Genomic DNA, 21,743 nt, shown 5'->3' with positions numbered 1-21,743 from the left:
ATTTATTAAGTTAATAATATTATTTAAACATAATTTGGCAGTTTGTTTTTATAGATTTTTTTCATATGCTGCTGTTGGTATTTGTGCATTTCCTACAAGCAACCCAGTGGACCCAACGGTTACGATATAGTAACCGCCGAAGAAGACCGAGACCTTGCAGTAATTGATTTAATTATGAGATAATGTTATTAAAATAAATTGTTTTGATAATATTTTTCATTATAGTCAACGGTTTAAAGTTATTGCCTCTATGTTAGAGAATACTTAAAATATTGCGTTTTTATCATTAGTAATACGAATCTATTTATATAATTACAAAATTAAGTATCTACGAGATAATAAATAATTTGAGCAAAAAGCCACAAAAATAAATCATTACAAAAAACAATTTGCACAATTGATCAAACTTCTTTTATGCTTTACATAACATTGTCAACAACTTGATCAATGGTCTTATTATAATGACATTTGTAATAGAATAATAATTCAATAAGAATTTCAAAAGAACAAAATAATGAATAGAAATAAGCCTTACTAACCCATTTTCAAAATTCAAGGAATAGGAGGCGGGAGCGCCCAGTGTGACGAACATTTGGACATTTTGATCACAAATTTCTATTTGCTGATGTAACAGTCAATCACAACTATATTTACAATTGCGGTGGAGGAGGTCAATATGGTGCTGGCGGTCATGTGGTGGTAATAATCATGGGGGTGGAATACATGGAGGAGGAAACCACCACGGTGGCGGAAACCATCATGGAGGGGGAAGTCATGGTAGCGGTGGTCAAGGAAGTCATGGAGGAAACGAAATGGAGATAACAACAACCACGGAAGCTCGGACTATGACTATAATAACTTCGAACCTGAAGTTGTAGACGCCGATGAGCCGGTCACCAACCGCCCAGGATGGTTTGAAAATCTATTCATGAACGTCTTCAACACTGGCCCACAAACGGTATTCGCTCCAATTCAGGAGTCCGCAGTCAGCGCTCTGCAAGACGTCGGTCAGTCTTCTGTAGGCGCTTGCAGAGCGTCTCGCAAACCGCGGTCGACGCTCTACAAGACGCTGGTCAGAACGCTATCGGCGGTTTGCAAGGCGCTGGACAAGCGGTTGCTGATGTTTTTCAAAATATAGGTCAATCAGCTATTGGAACTTTTCAGGATTTCCTCCATAAACCTGTCACAGAGAATACCGGTGAGGTTGATTATCCAGAAATTACAGTTAACGACAAATATGCTGGAAATAGATATAGCGTTGGGGGAGTGCATACTGCAGTTGGACCGCCGAATCGGAATCAAGGACAACGCAGACCACAAGGCTGGCTGAGGACCCTTAATGAGTGGGCCAAGCCGCTCTTTGATTGGTTTTAAAATGCACGTCACAGCAAAACTCAAGTCTGATTTATATATTATAAATAATAAAATTTAAAATAATAAACATATAAAATTTAATGTTATAATAAAATATAAATTGAATGAAGTACAAGCTTGATTTGTAATAATTTTAATATTAAGCATATTTTTCAGATATCATATGCAAATAAGTGAATTAATATATATATCATTATATATTGTCAATTTACATACCTCCATGAATAAGCATACACATATATATGCCTTCGTCATGCTTACACTTGTGTCTTTGATAAATATATACTGTCACTTCCTTCTTCATATGTACAAGCTATGATTTGTAATAATTTTTAATATTAAGCATTATTTTCAGATATAAGCAAATAAGTAGAATTAATATATATATATATATACATCATTTATATATGTTCAATTTACATATCTCCATGAATAAGCAATACACATATGCTTACACTTGTGTGATATAATATTACTGACTTCTTCTTCTTCATATATATAAAATGATATTATCGAATGATTCTATATTTCTCTAAATTAATAAATACTATACAATATTTAGTTATTACACTTTCGTTTAATTAACGTTTTTGGAATTGCATTTTGAGAGGAAGTTTCTGACACAACCAACATAATCGTTTTCAATGGCGTTTTGTAGCAGTGTTGTCAACCTCACGCAAATGTAATGATGCTGAAGATGTCAGCATCGTATACATCTGTCAAACTAGTAGTCAAATAGCGCAAAAATGGCTGGTGCTATTTCAAAATATAATACCATTTTAAAATATAATAGAAACTTTATTCAACCTGTGACATACTTTATTGAAAATGGTTTTCATAAATACAGTACAGCCGAAACTAAAAATCAATATGACATAATAATAGCAGGAGGAGGAATGGTTGGCACAGCATTCCTTTTAGCATTAGGTAATTTTAGGTTAAACTAAAAACTATCGTTGGTTTATTATTTAATTACAACTTAAATATGTGAATAATGTTTTGATTATGTTAGGTGAAATATAAACTCTAATGTTTGGTGCAAAGAATACGTAATGTCATTACATAATTAAATGAGTTTTATTTATTATTGGAATATGATTTGTTTTGTGTGTCAAAATAATAAAATATATTTTCTTTTTCATTTATATTTTTTCTCATAATAAGTGATACTTTGATACTTATCTTTTATTGATTAATAAATAATTTGAATTATATTTTTATCTAAAATTTTTTCACTTTATTTTCTCACACTACTTGTAAATAATGCATGATATTGGCTCAAAGTATTTGATTTTAGTTTAGATATTTTATTGATAATATTTTGATTTCTAGCAAATGATACAAGGCTTTCGAATAAGCAAATTTTACTGCTTGAAGGTGGTCCAAAATATGCTAAAAAGGAACTTTCTAACTACTCAAACAGAGTATCGGCTATTAACAAAGGATCTTCTCAATTGTTCAAAGATATCAATGTGTGGGATAAAATTAGAAGAAAGAAAGCAGTAAATGATATGCAGGTCTATTTTGCATCAAAAATAATTTATATTTAATGTTTACTATATAAGATTTTGAAATTTTATTAGGTTTGGGATGCATGTTCTGATGCATCCATCAATTTCAATGATAATATGCATAACGACATAGCGTTCATAATTGAAAATGATGAAATATTACATGCTTTGTACTCTTCTTTTGAAGAATCTCCAAAAACCAACATAACAATTTTAAATAAAGCAAAAGTAAAAAAACTAAAATTGGCAAAAGAAAATACTAAAAATGAAGTTGAATTGGAAACTGGAGAGAAATTCACTTGTAATCTTTTGGTAAGTCAGTTTAATATATATCTTATATTTGGATTATATATATATATATATATATATATAAATATTACATAATAAATAATACATAAGATTACATACATTATAGTTAATTGCTTAAATTTATTGCATTTCTTGTATAAAAATATTTAACTCTACAGTCTTCACATACTTTTATCTTATTTCAAATATTTTTGTATTACAAATATTTTGTACAACATTTGATTTGTTCTAATTTGCATAAACTTTGCCATTCCTATCTGTTCTTATATTGTTTGCATTTTCTGCTATTGTTTGGTTTAAGTTATCAATTCTTTGGCATAAATCAGTAAGATGTAATTTCATTTCTCTAATATTTTCATTTATTAAGGCAAGTTCTCTTCCGTTATGGTCTTTGGAAGGTATTTCAGAGTAGGTACGCATTCTATATCCCCTCTGATGATTGCTAACTTTATTTGTATTGTAAACTTGAGGAACTGATTTTATAGTTTGAGTAACAAGACTTGAATAGCTGTCAGGCTTAGAAATATTTGTATGACTGTGTTTTTTGAAGCCGATACAATTTTCAGGCGGTTTAGATATGGTGGCCCTCTTGCGTTTATTTTGTTGTAGATCTTTTCGTTCTACTATTAACTGGTATATAGATGTGATGAGTTCTCTAGGAATCTTTAATTAAATAAATTAGAAATTCAATTTTGATTATTTCATATTTTCATAATATTTCTATCTAGAACGTGAACAAACAATGAAAAATAATATTTTAATGATTATTCTAGTTTTATTATAATGTTATGTTTTTTTACATTATTTCTCATAATCTTTCAAATTTTAAAATGATGTTTAAGTTTGTTTCAACTTAAATTTAAACTGCATTTACTTTGAGTTTTTATATGGTAAATTAGTATGGTAAACTTACTCTCATTTCTCGTGGGTCATTTGGTCTAATATAAAGTGCCCATTGCCCAGTAGATGTGAGTAACATAGCACTCCGATGGCATATGAGAACAATTCTTGTGGGCAATCTTCTCAATAACTTTGAAAATAGTATACTCTCAAGTCGTCCTACCAATTCTGCTTGGCGCGATAATCTGTCTAACCCTGCGCTTTGCTGCAAACCCTAAATAGGGAAATATTAGCTAAAATTTTGCTTCAATTAAAATTGTATTAAATGTTGATATTCCAGAAAAATATTTTTTATAAATCAGTCATACTTCTCATGGTATTCTTACCTGAATATCACTCACAGCTAGACCAACCAGTAAATTGGTAAGAATAACAGTGACTAGCACAATAAATGCACAAAATATGATGTGTGCAGTTATAGGATATCTCACAGGATATTCTTCAGCATGAAATATGTCATCAAATTCTAATTCCCCGGACATCATCACAACAGCCTATCATAATAAAATGAAAAAAAAATTTATAGTTTTGTACAATTAGTAAATATTTTATATTTAAACAAAATGCAACATATAGCATTATGATATCTCATTCTTAAGCATTTTTAATTATTTGTCATCATGTTACCTTAAGTAAAGCTAAGGGAATTGTGCTAAATGATGGTACTTCAGCAAAAAGCACGCCAAAGCTCAGTGCAAAAGCTACAATTAAAAAGCAATAGGCCATCAAAAACTTCGAAAAATTCACTGCCACTGAAAAAAAATATATTTAATATTTATAATAAATTATTTTGTTTGAATTTTCTATCTTTTAGTCTTTTACCGGTAGTAAACATTTGAACATATAGTCCAAATATTGGAAATCTTCCGACTAACATCATTAGTTCTAACCAGGTGAAAAGTATTGCTAACGCCGCAACATGATGCTGCCATGTCCATTTGCCTAAAATGTAGTACTGTGGTGTCTAAAAGGCGAGGAATAAAAGATTACAGAATCTATATATTATATATTTGAAAATTATATTTTTGCATCCATATGCCTACCACGCAAAGAAAGACAGTGATAATAATAATCCACTGCAACCAATTTTCCCATTGTCGGCTATATCCTATCCACCCTTGGGAAATTTGAAATAATTCTTTGGCCAGCAGCATGCAGTTAAGTGTCAATACCCAAAAACCTAGCGGTTTTGCGTATCGAGGAGTCATTTGGCATATTTGCTCATCGCTTTTTGTAGTACAATCAATCAAAAAGACAGCTAAAACAGATTGTAATTGAAACAATGAAATTGTTTAGACGTTTGTTTCGAAAATTTCGGAAGTGGTACAATCTTGTTACAAATTTTATAAGACTTCACTTTAATAGTAATTATGTAATATTCATAAAAGTCATGCGTTTTAAATAATCGATATTTTCTTTATTGGAAAACAGCTTAATAATTTTTTTTTATCTTTATTATACTTCAAACAAATTTCAAATAACGTAGTCAAGATTATTATCAACTTTTACCATTGCGTCTACATAATTTTCACGCTCTCGTAATTCCTACCATAATAATACATTTAATAACTGATTTTAAATTGTGTTTTATGATACAAAATAACGATACGCTGCTACACTCTGATACAGTCAAATGATTTTAACCTACGTATTATCTCAATGTTCTACTCACCTATGATGTACCAACTAAAATGTATCACGAATACTGCGTGGAATAATAAACTCAATAAGAAAAATTTTCTAATTCTTCTCCACTTGAGAAATAGGAAAGTTTCACACAATGGATGTTTAAGAACATCTTTGCGTCCGACCTATGAAAATAAAAAATTAATGGTGCTGAAAGGCATCCGCCATTTTTTTCGAGTACACTTTAATATTATGAAAGTTCAATTTGATAATAGCTGTTTTTTTTACTAAACCTCGATGAAAGCTCTCAGTAGTTCTGTTTCTCCTCGATCCGTGCTTGGCACAAGGATGCGGAAATCTAGCTTAAGTTCGCAATCGGCGTCTCCGATTTCGTGGTCATTCAATTTTATCGCATGATCGAATTTGCTTAAATAACGTGGTACTACATCCGGCGTACGGCGCAAAATAAACGATAAAGCAGTCACACCACCATCTGTTCTGGCTGTCACATCTGCACCATATCCTTAAGTAAAATGACAAAAATTGTTTAAAGTATTTTGCCTTCTAAAAGCACTGTTAAGTTATATTCACTGGAAAATTACCAATAATATAGAAAACTTAATTAAATCATAAAAAATAGCAATTAGTAAACTGCGAAATAATAAAATTTACCGTATAATACGAACAATGAGGAATTAAATTTCTCAAAACTTACATCTATAATAATAAATTCATTATCTCGCTATTGAAAAATTAATTATATGTGATGATAAGGTAATAAAAAAAATCATGCAATTACCTTCAACAACATAATATTATTACTTACTGACCTATTAGCATGTATACGCAAGATGAGAATTCATTTAGAGCCGCTATGTGCAACGGCGTATAACCAAAATTGTCTGCACGGTTTACTAATGCACCGTTGTCGAGAAGTAACCGTGCACATTCGCACGATCTGTTAATGTAAAGTAGATTTTCAGAAACGATTAATGATGTAAAATGAGATTACCATGACATGAATAATGAAATTTGATTTATTATATACTTCATAATTCGTTTAATTTAACTTCTGTTCTAATATTAATGACTTTTCAATGAATTATTGGAATAAGTTAGTAGATTTATTTATTAAATTTTGAGCATTTATTTTTAACGTGTACCTGGATTCTTTGACTATTGCACCATGCAGTGGAGTGCGACCATCAGCGTCAGTCGCATTCGGATCACCGCCACATTCCAATAAAACTTCCAATGTTTCCGGTGATTGAGCAAGCGCCGCTGTAAATGATACAAAATTATGTAATTTTCCTTTTTTAAATATTTACTATTTTAAAGCCGAAAAATTATACGTTAAATACGATTTTCAATCTTGTTTGGAATTAGTTTCCGATATGTAGAGTATTTTAATTTTAATGTTAAACTAGTGGTATTGGTATTTGAGGCAAAGTTACATGAACTTTCCGATATGTGTAAATAATCGACTTAATCAATAAAAAATAAATTAATTTATGAGTAGATTTATTACACATAATTGAAAACGAACAAACACGTTAAATCGGAGTATTTTCAAAAAGCAACTTTTCAAAAATCAACAATTATTATAATTATATTTAAATTAAAATTTTAAAATTAAAATTTTAAATATATATATTTGAATCAGTTTCCGTAGGATTTTAATGGTTTAGTATGTTTATTAAGACCAAGTACTATATTGTTATACCAAGTAAATCGTCTAATTTTAATTTTAGCTAACGTCAAAAAAACTACTCATTTTCTTAAACTTTGATGAAATTTTTAAAATTGAAAAACTTGTTGTCATAAGGCCGTGATATTACAGGTGGTTCTATAAGACCATAATATATATCGCTAAAAAATTCCATAAAAATCGGCTTCAATTATTTTTTCAACAGTTAATTACAAGAAAACGGCTTGGTAGATTTTCACCTAAAACTAATCAGTACCATTCCCAACTAATATCTTCCGAACAGTTTTTGATTTTTTAAAATCGGTTCGGTAGGATGAGCTTAAATGTGGACGAAAAGTATAACTTTTTTTTTCAAATTACAAAGAAACGGCTTGGCAGATCGTCGCACAAAACTGACAAACGATAGTCCTCATCGAAATAATCAAATGGCTTTTAAATTTCTGAAATCGGTTTACGCGTTTTTGAGAAAACGTCGATGAAAGGTCTAATTTTGACAAATGCCAAAAAAACGATACCGATTTTTGCAAACTTTGACGAATTTTCAAAGGTCAACCAATTGTCGTAAGGCCGTAATATTTTAGTATGATCTAGAAGACTATAGTATCTACCGTGAAAAAAATAATAATAAAAATCGTCGAAAAAATTTTTTTAACACTTTATTACAAGAAAACGACCCGGCCGATCTTTACCAAAAACTAATCAGCACGATTCCCAATCAATATCTTCCTCGGCCGATCGTCCCACGATAGTCATCGTCGAGATACATCGAATGGCTTTTAAATTTTTGAAATCGGCCCAGCAGTTTTCGAGAAAACGTCGATTTACGGCAAAAAATCTGTTCACATACACACACACATACTTTTTCCAAATTTGATCTCATTCGATTCAGAATGGCTTGAAACGTCGAGAAAACATAAAATTAGCGAATCGGATTGTTTGATGAAAACATAAACTTCTCCTTCGGGAAGTTAATATGAATTAAAATGTTGCATTACCTAAATGTAAAGAAGTTTGTTTTCTATGATTCCTGGCATCGACAGAAGCGCCAGCTTGTGTGAGAAGTCGCGCACAAATTGCATTTCCATCCTCCGATGCTAGATGTAATGCAGTCATTTTTCGGGGACCCCAATGGGATCGAAAATCTGCGCCATGTTCAAGTAATAACCGGATGCAGTCTTCTGAACCCAGGGCCGCCGCTACATGTAGTGGTGTTTCGGTGAATACCTGTGATATTTCAGAATGCATAGTTTGCTTGCAGATTATAGAAATGAATATACAGTAGAATCCGCTTAGTATGACATCGAAGGGACGCCGAAATCTCGTCATACTAACCGGTCGTCATTAAAAGCGTACTGAAGAAAAACTTTTTAATATGCAAATATGTTACATTTTTCAGTAATTTAAAAGAAAAGCCTATACAAGCGTTTTAATTAAAAATAAAAATGGCACATTAAAATTTAATATAAAATAAAATTGACATAGGGTAGGGCGGGGCACAACGGTCCAATTTGGCTTACGGTAATTATACTGTCTAAACCCAATGAACAACACATAACATAGTACATCAAAGAAGCATCTATCGAACTATGTTCAGAAAAACTTACATGTTCAGAAAAACTAATTATATAAATATTATATTTTTTACTATTTTTTAAACCTTTAGTTTCTGACCCATTTTACCTCACATACGGGGTAAAGTGGAACAACCAGAGGGCGTACAGATGCAATTTCTTCTATTAAATTTTAAAGGCATTTTACGCTACATTATTGAACCAATGCAAAATATTAATTCTGTGGGTACATTTGTTACAAAGACAACACAGTATATTACATTGATCTGCTATTGGTCAGAAATATTCATCAGAAGAACCGGAATAACAATTTATTAAATTAATCTCTTGTAAAATTGTTTTTTTTTTAAACTTTACTATTTTATTGCTTACACCTTTGCCAAAGTAAAGGTTCAGCTGGTCCTTTTTATAGCAGTTATGTGCTGCTTATTTTCTGATAGCAAAGTCATAAGAATAAAGGTGATGGCTGGTTATGAATTTATACATTTTTCGCCTTCTACTATCAAATAATTGTTAAAAAAAATCTAATTTTATTTGTTTATGAGATATCCGTGGTGGGCCATTAATAATTAGTCTACCCTACCCATAAACATACAAATGTGTTTTTTTAATGTAAGTAATCAGTAATTTTTGATTGATTTCTTTACATAATTTTAAAACAGTCCCTGGTGGTATTGTGCACAAAAGACATAGCAATTGCTTTCTTAGACTTGGCCACATCATGTAAAATCATGCCGGTCATTATAATTGGACATATTTTTTTGCAAAAATGGGTCATTATAAGCGACATGTCAATGTAAGCGATGTCAATATATCCGACTAGACAGCTGTTTTTTTAAGGAATTTTATATGGAAACCAAATTCCTAGTGGGATTACGTCATATTAAGCGGTTGTCAATATATCCGGCATCATACTAATCGGATTCTACTGTAGTTCGCAATTCGTCGATTATACTCTACTTGAGGCGTATCCGGGCAAGCTCCCTGGCGTAAAAGCTCTCTTACACAAGGCACTGCTCCGCTCAGTACAGCGTAATGTAAGGGACTCCGTGCTTGCTGCAAACCAGCGTTCACATCGGCTCCGCGGTTCAAAAGCAACATGACGCACGGTCTTGAGGCGGCGGATGCAGCGCAGTGAAGAGCTGTTGCACGACGACCCTTGTCCCATTGCTCAAGGCGCGCACCGCGATCCAAAAGGTACTCGGCGCTGCGCTCGTCACCGATGCAACACGCCAGGTGCAATGGTGTTCTGTAATAGTAATGTAAGCGGTAAAAGAACTGATTTTATTGTTAACCAAAATATCATATGTTTTTAGGAAAATTCAACTAATCGTAATCTACATATATATAAAAATAAGTAAGGTTTTCTTTCCTGACGATATAACTCCAGAACGCACTAACCGATTTCGCATTCGTTGCAATGGTCTCGGGCTCCGCAAGGTTTATAGCTAAGAAAATTAGTGGTGCATGGCATCGTGCCTCAATGCAAATTGCCGGAACTTCACGCACCGTAATTAAAAATTTGAGTAATAACATTAGTGAGAATTATCAGAATTATGCTTGGTTAAGTCAAACAGCAATTCTCGCCGCAAAGAGTAATGATGTTCACGCACTGAATTTCACCATTCAATCAAAAATTGCTAACGATTTGGTGACATACCAATGATTCCGACTGGTCTACCGTTTGACTTCAAACGGTTGCAATTTCCAGTTCGCCTTGCGTTTGCAATAATAATTAACAAGCCGCAAGGCCAATCGCTTAGTGTTTGCGGAATAAATTTCATATAAATTATTCAGAAAATCATTGTTTTTCACATAGGCAGCTATACGTTGCCTGTTCACGAGTTGGAAAACCATCCTCTTTGTTTGTGTTAACGTCGGACCACAAAACAAAAAATGTGGTTTACCAAAGAGCACTTTAACGAAACGGATAATTTGCGGATTCACTTTTATTTACTTAGAGAAGTTCAACTAAAAAACACTTCATTTTTGTAATCGAAATAAATTCATTACTGTTGTGTAATAAAATCAAATTTTTCCATTTCAAATATAAAACAAACAAAGAATTTCTTCATCTTTCTCACGAAATCATCTGGTGGCGAAAAGGAGTTCGTCGGGTTTGCTAGTGTTATATAAAATCGTATCAAAGTTAAAGTTACCGTCCTTCCGGGTCAGTTGTATGTACATTTGCACCATCTTCTAACAATTGTTTGACCAGAGCGTGATTTCCTGTCCAGGCAGCCAACAACAGTCCTGTGGTCCAGGCCGCCTGATGTCTCGATATTAGATCTGTTTTACCAGCTTGTAGAAGCATAGAAATTTCTTCGTAATACGGAAGACTCTACAATTTAAATAAACTCATTATTTATTTAATTTCCATGAATGAGTAAAACATGAGACAAAGCCAAATAAAAATCGTTAGAAAAAAAAATTTGATTAGTAACTATATTGACGATCAATAATGAATGATATTGTTTTTGCAGAAAGTTATTGTTGCATGAAAGTTTTTACAAAAATCAATTTAAGATATGTATTCAAAATTAATATATGCGAATGCGGTTGTCTTTCTACGCTGAAACTATAAACAAAGAAACGTCAGAACTAAAATTAGGACGTGCTTGTTAGGATTCTGTTATTTATTCGTTCGTTATGGTAGCTTACACAATGTAGTAAATTTGTAAGTATTAGATTATTTAGATTATTTAGATATTGAAACTAAATTCACACGTTGCACACATGATCTTTGTGTCGCTATTATTATCGTCCGTAGAAATATGATGTGAAAAGACAGTTTTATTTTTTTCCACGATGTATGTTCTGCTTACAATGATGAATTATCATTGAGATTGCACCGAGATTTGCTTATGGGTCAATAAATGAGACTAGCTGTAAATTTACAGTATATATTAATAAATACGGCATAATTATTATATCAATTTAAAGTTATTGTATTTACATAATTACCAAATCTAATCAGAGGTGGTTAATACAGAAGCTTTCCTATTATGTTTTGATGATTCGAAACTTTCAACATACTCGCAGTGCGTGTATATTATTAAAATATTAGTTGAGAACTGACAATATTAGTTGAGCTAGGGAATGCAATACCGATGGAAAATTTCAATGCCGATTTCGATAATTTTTCATTTAAAAACCGGAATACCGGTAAATTACCGGTATTTTTATTATCTTAAACAAACGTAAACAAAATTGAAAGTTACTAGTACAAATATAAAAAAATGTGTATACAACTACAACTATATTCAACTAAACAATAAAATAAAACAATAAGTTTTTTTTTTTTAAATAATAATTTGACAAAAGTATATCCAATTTAATTAATTCATTATCACTATCGAGTATATTGAGTACTTTTCACCAAAAACAAACTTATGAGTAAGAAAGACGAAAAACTCATAAAAGATCATATTACATTATTATAATAAACTGTATTGTCTGTATCTGATGTGTTGAATTAGCATAATCTCCAATATTTTAAAAAAATAATTTTTCTACACTAATTTAAGATCAGATACTTTGTCGAGATAAATAATAAGTTACTATAATTGTTGAGTATTGCTATTTAAAACAATATGATGCTTCTATAGTATTTTCAAACTTCGAAACGTTTTCGAAAAATAATATTTTATAATTGTAATAAGAAGCAAAAATATTTCGTAATTATCATAATTATTATGTATAAAGTTAGAAAAAATAAAGATTACGCAGGGGTAATCTGTATGATATAAAATATTTTGGCGCAAATATCAATTAAAAACCGTTACATTTTCACAAAAGATAAAACAAACATCATTATGTATCAGTCCAATTCTATTTATTGTAACACAATATGAAGCCCTTTGGAAAGCAATAAATGTTAAGTTTAATGACGAGTTGAGATAATATTGGTTATTGAATTGACATTTGTTTATCATATAGAATCACTTGAAGATATAGCTGTTTATGCGATTATGGAATTTAAAGATAAATTTGATCCGAGAAATTTAAACTTTAGCGTATTATGTATTAAATAGCGCTTATGTAAAAAATACCGAAAATACCGGTATTTTTGGGATAAATATCGGTAAAAATACCGCCGAAAAATCGGGCGGTCTACCGGTAATTCGGTATACCGGTATACCGGTATTGCATTCCCTCAACTTGAGTTTAACAGTCTCAACTTGATACTGTTAAACATCTTTATTTCGAAATATGTTCTATTTCTACTATATTGTAATGTGCATATTTGTTTCACTATGCGACTCATGCAACTCTTGAGTACTCACCTGTAATGTTTCTCGTATTTCTTCGGTGGGCCAAATTTCTTGTCTCGGTCTTTCCGATGGGAACTGATGGACTCCACCAGAATCTTCGTCCGAAATGCTGTCAGGTTCATCTTCCTCGTTATCAGAGTCTAAATTGTCATCTAAATTTTCTGAATCGTCCATTCGTATCGAGTCCACTGATTCTATCCATCTGAATCCCTTCGGAATAGAATAATAAATAATGTCGCGTCCGCACTGTAAAGAATTCGCGGTTTTTCCAAATTCTTAGATTAAGAAATCATATACATATAGTAAGAGAATCTTTTTTTCTACACAAATATATATAAATATTATTTTATTATAGAAAATAGAGAAAAATATTGGTGTGCAGTGTTATTATTTCTATGAGTTGAATATCATGTTTTTATAAAATGATTTGATAGATTTTCATAATTGTTGTTTGAATTCATAGTTGATTCTATTTCTGAATTTAAATTTCACATAGAATTGTTCAAACCTAATTGGTGTAGAGACGATTTCAATATTCTCTTACAATTACGCTCTGAATTGTACTATCTAGTGATAAATTTTGATGAATATATTGATATACTAGTGTGGTTAATATATATATATATATATATATATATATATATATATATATATATATATATGTTAAATTTTGTTTGTTTTGGCGTAACTGTCTATTTTATATCTGATTTATTACACAAAATAATATTGTAAATTCTATTTATAACCTGCATATAAACAAATATTTCTTCAAAAATACGAATATAGTTACATAATTATTGCCATGGGCGTTTAATAAATAAATAAAAAATAAAATTTATATATATATAATTATATATTTATTTGTATAAATGATTTTTCTATTTTCATTAATAAAATAATAATGATCATTTTTATATTTATAATAAATATGAAATAAATTTAGATAATATTCCTTATAATGGAAAAATACTTCGAAACACTTACTTCGTTCTCTACATCAGGATATACTCTATCAGCACGTCCCGTCATTTTTAAAGAATGAAGTATACAAGGCGCTTTTTACTCATTCAGATACTAAATTAACAAAAATTAATTATTTACTAACGTTTACCTAAATTACTGTTTAAATATTTTGTGGTTAGCGCTGATATATTTCATTAATTTAATTGTTTCTTTAATTTAATTTTGATTATTTTAGCCTTAATATTATATTCGTAAATTTAGTAGTTGTGAATCACTAATACAATGCTGAGTAATATTCATAAAAAATCATATTTCAACTTAAATACTGTATCCTAATACAGATTTGTTGTGCCTTCATATTAGTCTTAGCATGGTCCTAGCGAATTTCTATTGCTATCGCCCATCATCAATTTCGCTAAAGATTTATGTTAAATCATACAAAGTATTCACGTATAATATTCCATTTATTGCTTAATTTAAAATTAATTATAATCAATGTTTAAATAAAATACAAATGGAATGGCGTTATGAACTGAGCATGCTGAATTATTTTCTGTTACTTATATGTATAAAAAGTTTCACATTTTCTTGCAGGATAATATGACGTAGAAAGAAGTATTTTACACTGATTTATTTAATCTGGCGTAAAATAATATGGTTCCCCGTTTTCAGAATATGATACACACTAGATTTGTGTTCGAGTATTTTTACTTCGCATAATCATTGGAAGGCACGAAAAGCTATTTCTGCTATGTTCCTGTATAAACCATAGTTTGTTTACTGGAAGCGTAATTCGGAGATAATTTAGTAAATGTTATTCATAGATGAAAGTTAAAATTCCTGTTTCAATTAATATTTCTTCATTTCATAACTATAATGTATAAGTCAGTTTAAATCTTCAAAATTACGGGCAGTAGAAAGATGTCTGCACATCTGCATATTTTTTTGTCATTCGATTATTTTTTAAACTATAACTAAGATTGTGAGATGAAGATCACAATATTTTTTTTTCAAACACGAAATTGTTTTTATTTCAGATTTTGTAATGCAATATTATTTTTCAATGTGCATTACAACAGCAAGTAATTATCATCGATTTACAAAAGTTATAAAATTAGTTCTAACCAAAGCCACCCTTGATTTTGGTTACCTTGTAAATTTGTAACATGATAAATTTTACTAATCTTAGCATTAATAATGAACCCTGAACTAATTCGGAAGAAACATGCTACATTATACTTGAAGTAGTGTATACAATTTCGTATAGTTTGTGTTTGAAAAAACGTTCTGTAAACAAAATTCGGCTTACTCTTCAAAATTAAAATGATTTTTTTGAGTATTTCAAATTTATATTTTTTCTTTATGTTAATAAACAGTAATGGATAATTCTAATCGTTCATTAAAATATTTACTTAATTGTTCAAGTTTTCTGCCCATTTTGTAACATAAATTTACCTTCTTTAACAATTTAATCATTTAGTACTTTTAATTCCTCACTTTTCATTACCATCGCACTTAAATTACTGTTTATACATTATTTCATGACTTTATAACCAAACTGTAAAAAAATTTATCTGTCTGTTATTCTATTTAAATTTGAAATAACTGATTTTAATAATATTTCACGTATTCTTCAAATCCGGCAAAAATTCTATTAGGCGCTATTAGAGTAACTATATCTTCATTATCTGAGGTAGTTTTTGATTAAGAAACTTCGGTATATTTATTTATAAAATATAATTTAATTTACAATAAAGAATATAATATAAACTTCAAAACATATTCAGTGGCGGATTAAGCTTTCTGCCGCCCTAGGCCCTATCTGATCAGGCGCCCTTTTTAATAGACAAATTTTTACTTTTTTAATTAAACCATAATTTTATTCTAAATTACTTAAATGCAATTTTTAACTTTGCGCAAAGTATTCGTAAGTTATAGTAATCGCAAAAAATCGTTTTTTTGCATATTTTTACGTTTCAGACATTTCTGAACATTTTGGCATACCTTAAAAAAAATTATTAATATGCATGTTTTATTCCCATAGATAAGAAAGTTCTAATTAGTTTTTGGCAAGTTCAGGTCTAGCCGTTTGGAAAATGCAAAAGTGCAAAAATTGCAATTCAGTTTTTGAAAGAACCGAGAGACTGGTTTCAAAATAATTCAAAAAAATTTTACTTATATTAACGGAATGAATAATTACCTTAATTTTTAGGAAGGCAGTAATTAGCAGAAGAAAGAAAAAATTCGTCAACGTTTTAGCCCACAATCTTAAGCCGATTTTAAAAATTCAAAAACCATTCTAATGATCTTGGTTCGAAATCGTATTCATTAGTTTTTGGTAAAAACTGGCCGGACCGATTAGGTTTGCGAGACGATCGGCCAAGCCGGTTGTTTGAAATAAGAATAAAAAAGCAAAAATATTACGTTTTTGCAATAAAGCCAGAAACCGATCTTTAAAATTGAAAAAAAAATTCTGAAAGATTTGCCAATTTTAAAACTTCATCAAAGTTTGATAAAATTTTATAGTCAAAATTTGTGTTAAAAGGCGCTTTTGTGATGTGATAAATCAAAATTTAATTTTCAAAAACGCCTGAACTGATTTCACAAATTGAGAAGACATTGGACTAAACTTGATAAATAGAACCGAGATATTCAAAAATTTCGAGTTTTTTTTCAAATAATTCGATTATTTGAAAATTTTAGATATTTTAATTTTCTCTCTTGAAACCAGTGGACTTGCCTTTTCGGAAAACTAATCATTTCTTCATATCACTAAAATACCACAAACAAAATATTTTTTGAGTCATTCCAATTGGATGATCTGTACTCTCAAAACCTGCACCACTTTTGCACTTTCTGCGCTCTGTATCTCCAAAAATGCTAAACCTGCCTTTGGCATAAACAGTACGCTTCGCGGTTAAAGCCAAGCGAATATTTTTTGAATCATTCATGTCGATTGATCCTTGCAAAGGACACTTAAACTATCTAGTGAACTTTAAAAGTTAAAAATCTTGGTACGGAATGATTCAAAATAATGAAGACAAAATTTGTAATAATTCATAAATTTTTTATAAAAAATCTGATAGTTTGATGTGCGTATGCCCGATGATCATTTTTTACCATCAAATGAATTCCGAAATGGATGGAACTGTCTTTACAGAAAACAAATCAGCACATCTTTCCGATATTATAAATCGAATGTCAATTGACAAAAAATTGTAACCGCACAAACACATGCATACATCCATTTTTTTCAAATTGTTAGATATTTTAGTTTAGGATTCTGTTTTATCCTACAGGCTCATTTAAAGAAAATATATTTGCACAAACAAACAAAAAATAAATTTTAACATAATAAATTAATGAACAACAATTAATATATTATGTTAATTCATCATGGTTTGATTTAATACCGAAAATGATATAAGAAACCATCGAACAATTTTTAAAGCGTTTTATATATAAGATTCACCTTAACAAAATTACAAAAAACGAACAGATTTTCAATAATTCTCCAAAAACGCTTATCAGTTTGATAAATATTGTATTAAATTTGATACATCAAGAAAAATATCAATGCGGCACCAACAAATAATAAATTTGATTAGAAAACGCATTACGTTCTGTTTTGAGAATGATCTCTAAATTTACAAAAAATTTCAGGATCTATCCTTAAAATAAATTGTCGTGACATTTTATCGAGTTTAAAATTTTGACATTCTGAAAAATTTGCCGCCCCCTAAATTGTGCCGCCCTAGGCCCAGGCCTCACGGGCCTATGGGGTAATCCAGCACTGAACATATTTTAAGTATGTTTAAGTTATAATATTTTTTATAATTAATAATCAAGATAATGTTGATATATAACCTGATTTTGCAATTATACTGAATTACCTATATGATGAACATATTACAGATTTTAATTTTTCGTTTTACATATTTAATCTTTGTGACAAACACAAATTGAATTATTACCACATTACATATTTTTAACTAATTTAACGAAGATTGATTAACGTAGATTTTTACATAGTTTTTATATGTAGAAAAAAATCACTTTCGTAATAATAAGCACCATTGTATATGCAAATAATTTAAAATTCGATTGATATTGCATTGCAAATATAATTTATTCGTATTGTAATTATTCTTAAATAACACAACTTAAAGCTTTGCGGTTCGCGCGAATACTGCATTATATTGGAACTCTTAACGAATTAAATCAATTTGTGGGAGACTCATTATTCTTGAACTTGTTTCTTCAATCTACGCGTACACTTTGTTGCATTACTCCCGGCACAAAAATATCAGGGAAATAATCAATTTCGGCGTTTTATTAAACCATATAATAGTTTGAGAAATACAAATTGAAGTTAAAAACTATGTGCGATGTTGCTTGAGTACAAAGCTGAATGAAATTAAATGTTTTTTGCAAGAATTTGGTTTAATGCAGTTATGCACACAAACCGTGGGCAATCTTCCGCAAAGTATCTTCTAAAAGTATTTGTTTCAAAATGTAGAATTATCGAATTGAAGAAATCTATTTTATGGTTGTGCTTAAGTAACTTAATCATTCCTTATTTTGAATTATTTTACAAAGTTATAATATTTATTAGTAACTAGCTTTTATTTTATATTTTAATTCAATTGGTTCAATGTTTTAATTGTTAATTGCCAGAATGAAACCATTGTGTAGTAGCTTATAGCTAACTAATGCATGGTGTTTTTGCAAGTATTAGGCAAGTATTTACGAATTATTGTAATAATCTTAATAACATTTTTTTTATTAAACGACGGGCTTAATTAAATTTACAGTATTCAATAATATGTATGTTTCTTTGTATATATTGTAGATTGGTGCTGAAGGTGCTAACTCCTTAGTTAGAAGAGAAATGGGAACACCCTATATGTCCTGGATGTATGGTCAAATGGGAGTTGTTGCTACCTTGGAATTAGATGAGGTACATTGAAAATTAACAAATTTGATTTAGATCATGTTTTATCAGAATCTACATTTTATAATATTTTTCAAACGTTTCTTAATCTATAATTAATCTACTTTATATTTTTTAATATTTATATAAATATATAATTAAAAGATATTATATATTTTTCCAGGCCGCCGCACCAAATGAAACGGCTTGGCAACGATTTATCCCTGGTGGACCAGTTGCTCTACTGCCACTTGGTTCAAATATTAGCTCACTGGTATGGTCAGTGCCCGTAGATCGATCAAAGCAACTTTTAAAAATGACAAGCGAAGAATTTGTATTTGAGCTGAATAATGCTTTGGTAAGAAGAATTTGGCAGAGATATTTATCATGTATCTGAATGTAATGAGTATATTTAACAAAGCTATCCACGGATGAAAAAAATGTGACCCATAATAAGTACATTCATGTACATAAAGGATTCCAATGGGATTCAGACCAATATTTTTGGAAATACCGTCAAATGGACTAATGATAAGTGTAAATTTGATCCTATTTCAACTTTGCCTAATTGTTGTTGTTGAATGCGGGATTGAACCAATTCAGTAATTTAGTAATCACTTGAATTGAAGTAAATGTAAATGAAGGTTTGGAAGGGACTTGGAAGTAATGCTAATTTCATCAGCTAATTGTAAAAAAGGCCTCGGTAAAACTGGAACAGTTACTTTTAATTAGATAAGTATTAGAGTTATTTAAATAATGACAAATGAACTTGGCTATTTCTTAATTAAACAAATTCTTACTTTTAAGAGGCATGTTGCTAACACTGCACGTATAATATGTTTAAATTGGAAAAAACTTTTAAAAAGCTGCCACTAGAGAAAATACAAAATCTCTTCAAACCGTTATATAAGCCTTAAAATAATTACTTAAAATCTTTGTTTTATAAAAAAACAATAGGACCAGCGCTACCCCCAGAGTGTTTTGGTACGCGAGGCTAGCGGTGCTTTGCGTTCTGCATTGCGGTTAGTTGGAATGGATTGCGGGTCTACTACTATTTCACCTCCCAGGATTAAGGCTGTGGCGGAGGGCAGCAGGGCAGCATTTCCTCTTGGATTCGGCCATTCTAGTTCTTATGTTCAAGATAGGGTCGCACTTATAGGGTGAGTATATAAATTTAAATACTCTTGTAATAGTATTAACATTTTAATAGTCATGACACATATATTATGATTTTACAATATTACCTTTTAAGAAAAATCAATAATCAATCTAATCTATTCTATTGATTTTTTTTTCAATTTATTCGAAATTACTTATTATAAATAAAGTTTCTAAACCATTTGAATGTTCTGTATTTCAATGCATTATCTGTAGCATGTGTATATGTATGTAGTATGTAGCAATGTATATATAATTTAATTAATAGTAATTATATAAACATTTACTTCAATTTTTTAAATACTTTTTAATAACTCTGGATTTATTGCACAAAAAAGCGCATAAAATACATTTATTTAGAAGATGGAAGCGATTCGCGGGTGCTTATAATCAAATTATTGTCTTCTGTCGTTGTCGCACTACCGAACAATTTTATTTATTTCCAATCCAATTTTTTTAAAACATACAAAAATTTCAATAAGTTCATTATCGTTTACAAGAATATTTTTAAATTTTTAATTGTTTCTAATGCATGTGTAATATTGATATTTGGGTTTTGAAACATTTTACTTATTTATTTCGGGGATTTTATCTCATTTATTCTATTAAGCAAATTATGCCAAAAGAGCAAAAACAAAATCTTTAATTATTAAATATAACACTCGAACTTTATGTTAGATTTTTTAAATTTAATTTTTCATCATTTAAAATATCCCAAATTGCATCGTAAACTTCTTCTAATTGATATCGTAAATTGTATGTATTCATCTTTACTTCCCATCGCGTATCAGACTGTTGTTTTAAAATTAAATTTTTAGGGAAATTAAAATATTAGTTCAGAGATTAGTGAAAGATGCAAAGAAATGATATATTTCTTTAATGATATTGAAAAAACTATATTATAAATTTAATTTCCGAATCGTGTTGGCGCCCCCTAAGGCGTGCGCCCTCATTTTTCGCATGCATTGCATTCAAGGCCTTGCTTATATACATATATTACTTCTTTATACAATCAGAGATGCTGCACATCGTGTACATCCGTTAGCAGGGCAAGGTGTGAATTTAGGCTTCGGAGACGCAGCTACATTATCGACTTTACTGGGTGACGCTGTCTACAGAGGAGCGGAAATCGGTTAGTGCATTTGTGTAGACATGATGGAAATGTAAGAGTAAATAAATAACCTATTACCTTAATAATAAAAAATGTTTAACTAGGGTAAAAAGTATAAGATATTTTATGTATTCAATACTGTAAAACTTGAATCCTCACTGTAAAGATTAAATATATGAAAGCATATGACATATTTGACAGTGTAGAGTATGTCAAAAGTATACCTCTTAGCAAAAAAAATATTAAACGATTGCGGGCTATACAATTCACAGAAATAAAAAATATATGCTTTCATATATTTAATC

At 30.1% G+C, this 21,743-nt stretch overlaps 2 protein-coding genes across 2 annotated transcripts; one reads left to right on the top strand and one right to left on the bottom strand.

The window, feature by feature from the left end:
* Positions 1 to 3,422: 3,422 nt before the first annotated feature.
* On the bottom strand, positions 3,423 to 14,300 carry LOC113383721 (transient receptor potential channel pyrexia-like). Its single transcript, XM_026621971.1, has 15 exons — positions 14,258 to 14,300; positions 13,286 to 13,483; positions 11,159 to 11,340; positions 9,960 to 10,248; positions 8,424 to 8,652; positions 6,884 to 7,001; positions 6,551 to 6,678; positions 6,014 to 6,243; positions 5,767 to 5,905; positions 5,138 to 5,352; positions 4,917 to 5,058; positions 4,722 to 4,846; positions 4,421 to 4,588; positions 4,108 to 4,308; positions 3,423 to 3,857 (listed from the first exon to the last, which is right to left on the bottom strand). The coding sequence occupies exons 2-15, from the start codon at positions 13,445 to 13,447 to the stop codon at positions 3,423 to 3,425; spliced, it is 2,763 nt and encodes a 920-aa protein (XP_026477756.1). The 5' UTR covers positions 13,448 to 13,483; positions 14,258 to 14,300.
* A 4,648-nt stretch (positions 14,301 to 18,948) lies between these two features.
* On the top strand, positions 18,949 to 21,464 carry LOC113383713 (ubiquinone biosynthesis monooxygenase COQ6, mitochondrial-like). The gene is made up of 5 exons (XM_026621966.1): positions 18,949 to 18,978; positions 19,089 to 19,196; positions 19,354 to 19,527; positions 20,127 to 20,329; positions 21,344 to 21,464. Exons 1-5 carry the CDS (start codon positions 18,949 to 18,951, stop codon positions 21,462 to 21,464), a joined length of 636 nt encoding a protein of 211 aa, XP_026477751.1.
* Positions 21,465 to 21,743: the final 279 nt, after the last annotated feature.

This window comes from Ctenocephalides felis, unplaced genomic scaffold (genome assembly GCF_003426905.1).
Source record: "Ctenocephalides felis isolate EL2017-DRISC unplaced genomic scaffold, ASM342690v1 CF-g0.4_SCAFFOLD_00845, whole genome shotgun sequence".
Lineage (NCBI taxonomy): Eukaryota > Metazoa > Arthropoda > Insecta > Siphonaptera > Pulicidae > Ctenocephalides > Ctenocephalides felis.
This window is presented reverse-complemented; position numbering and strand designations above follow the sequence as displayed.

Coding starts and splice junctions, on each gene's coding strand:
- LOC113383721 (XM_026621971.1), bottom strand. CDS start 13,447: ATGGACGATTCAGAAAATTTAGATGACAATTTAGACTCTGATAACGAG. Junction 6,244..6,550: donor TTGCGTATACATGCTAATAG/GTCAGTAAGTAA, acceptor ATTTTACTTAAG/GATATGGTGCAGATGTGACA. Junction 5,059..5,137: donor TCACTGTCTTTCTTTGCGTG/GTAGGCATATGG, acceptor CTCGCCTTTTAG/ACACCACAGTACTACATTTT.
- LOC113383713 (XM_026621966.1), top strand. CDS start 18,949: ATGCATGGTGTTTTTGCAAGTATTAGGCAA. Junction 18,979..19,088: donor TTTTTGCAAGTATTAGGCAA/GTATTTACGAAT, acceptor TATATATTGTAG/ATTGGTGCTGAAGGTGCTAA. Junction 19,197..19,353: donor CTACCTTGGAATTAGATGAG/GTACATTGAAAA, acceptor ATATTTTTCCAG/GCCGCCGCACCAAATGAAAC.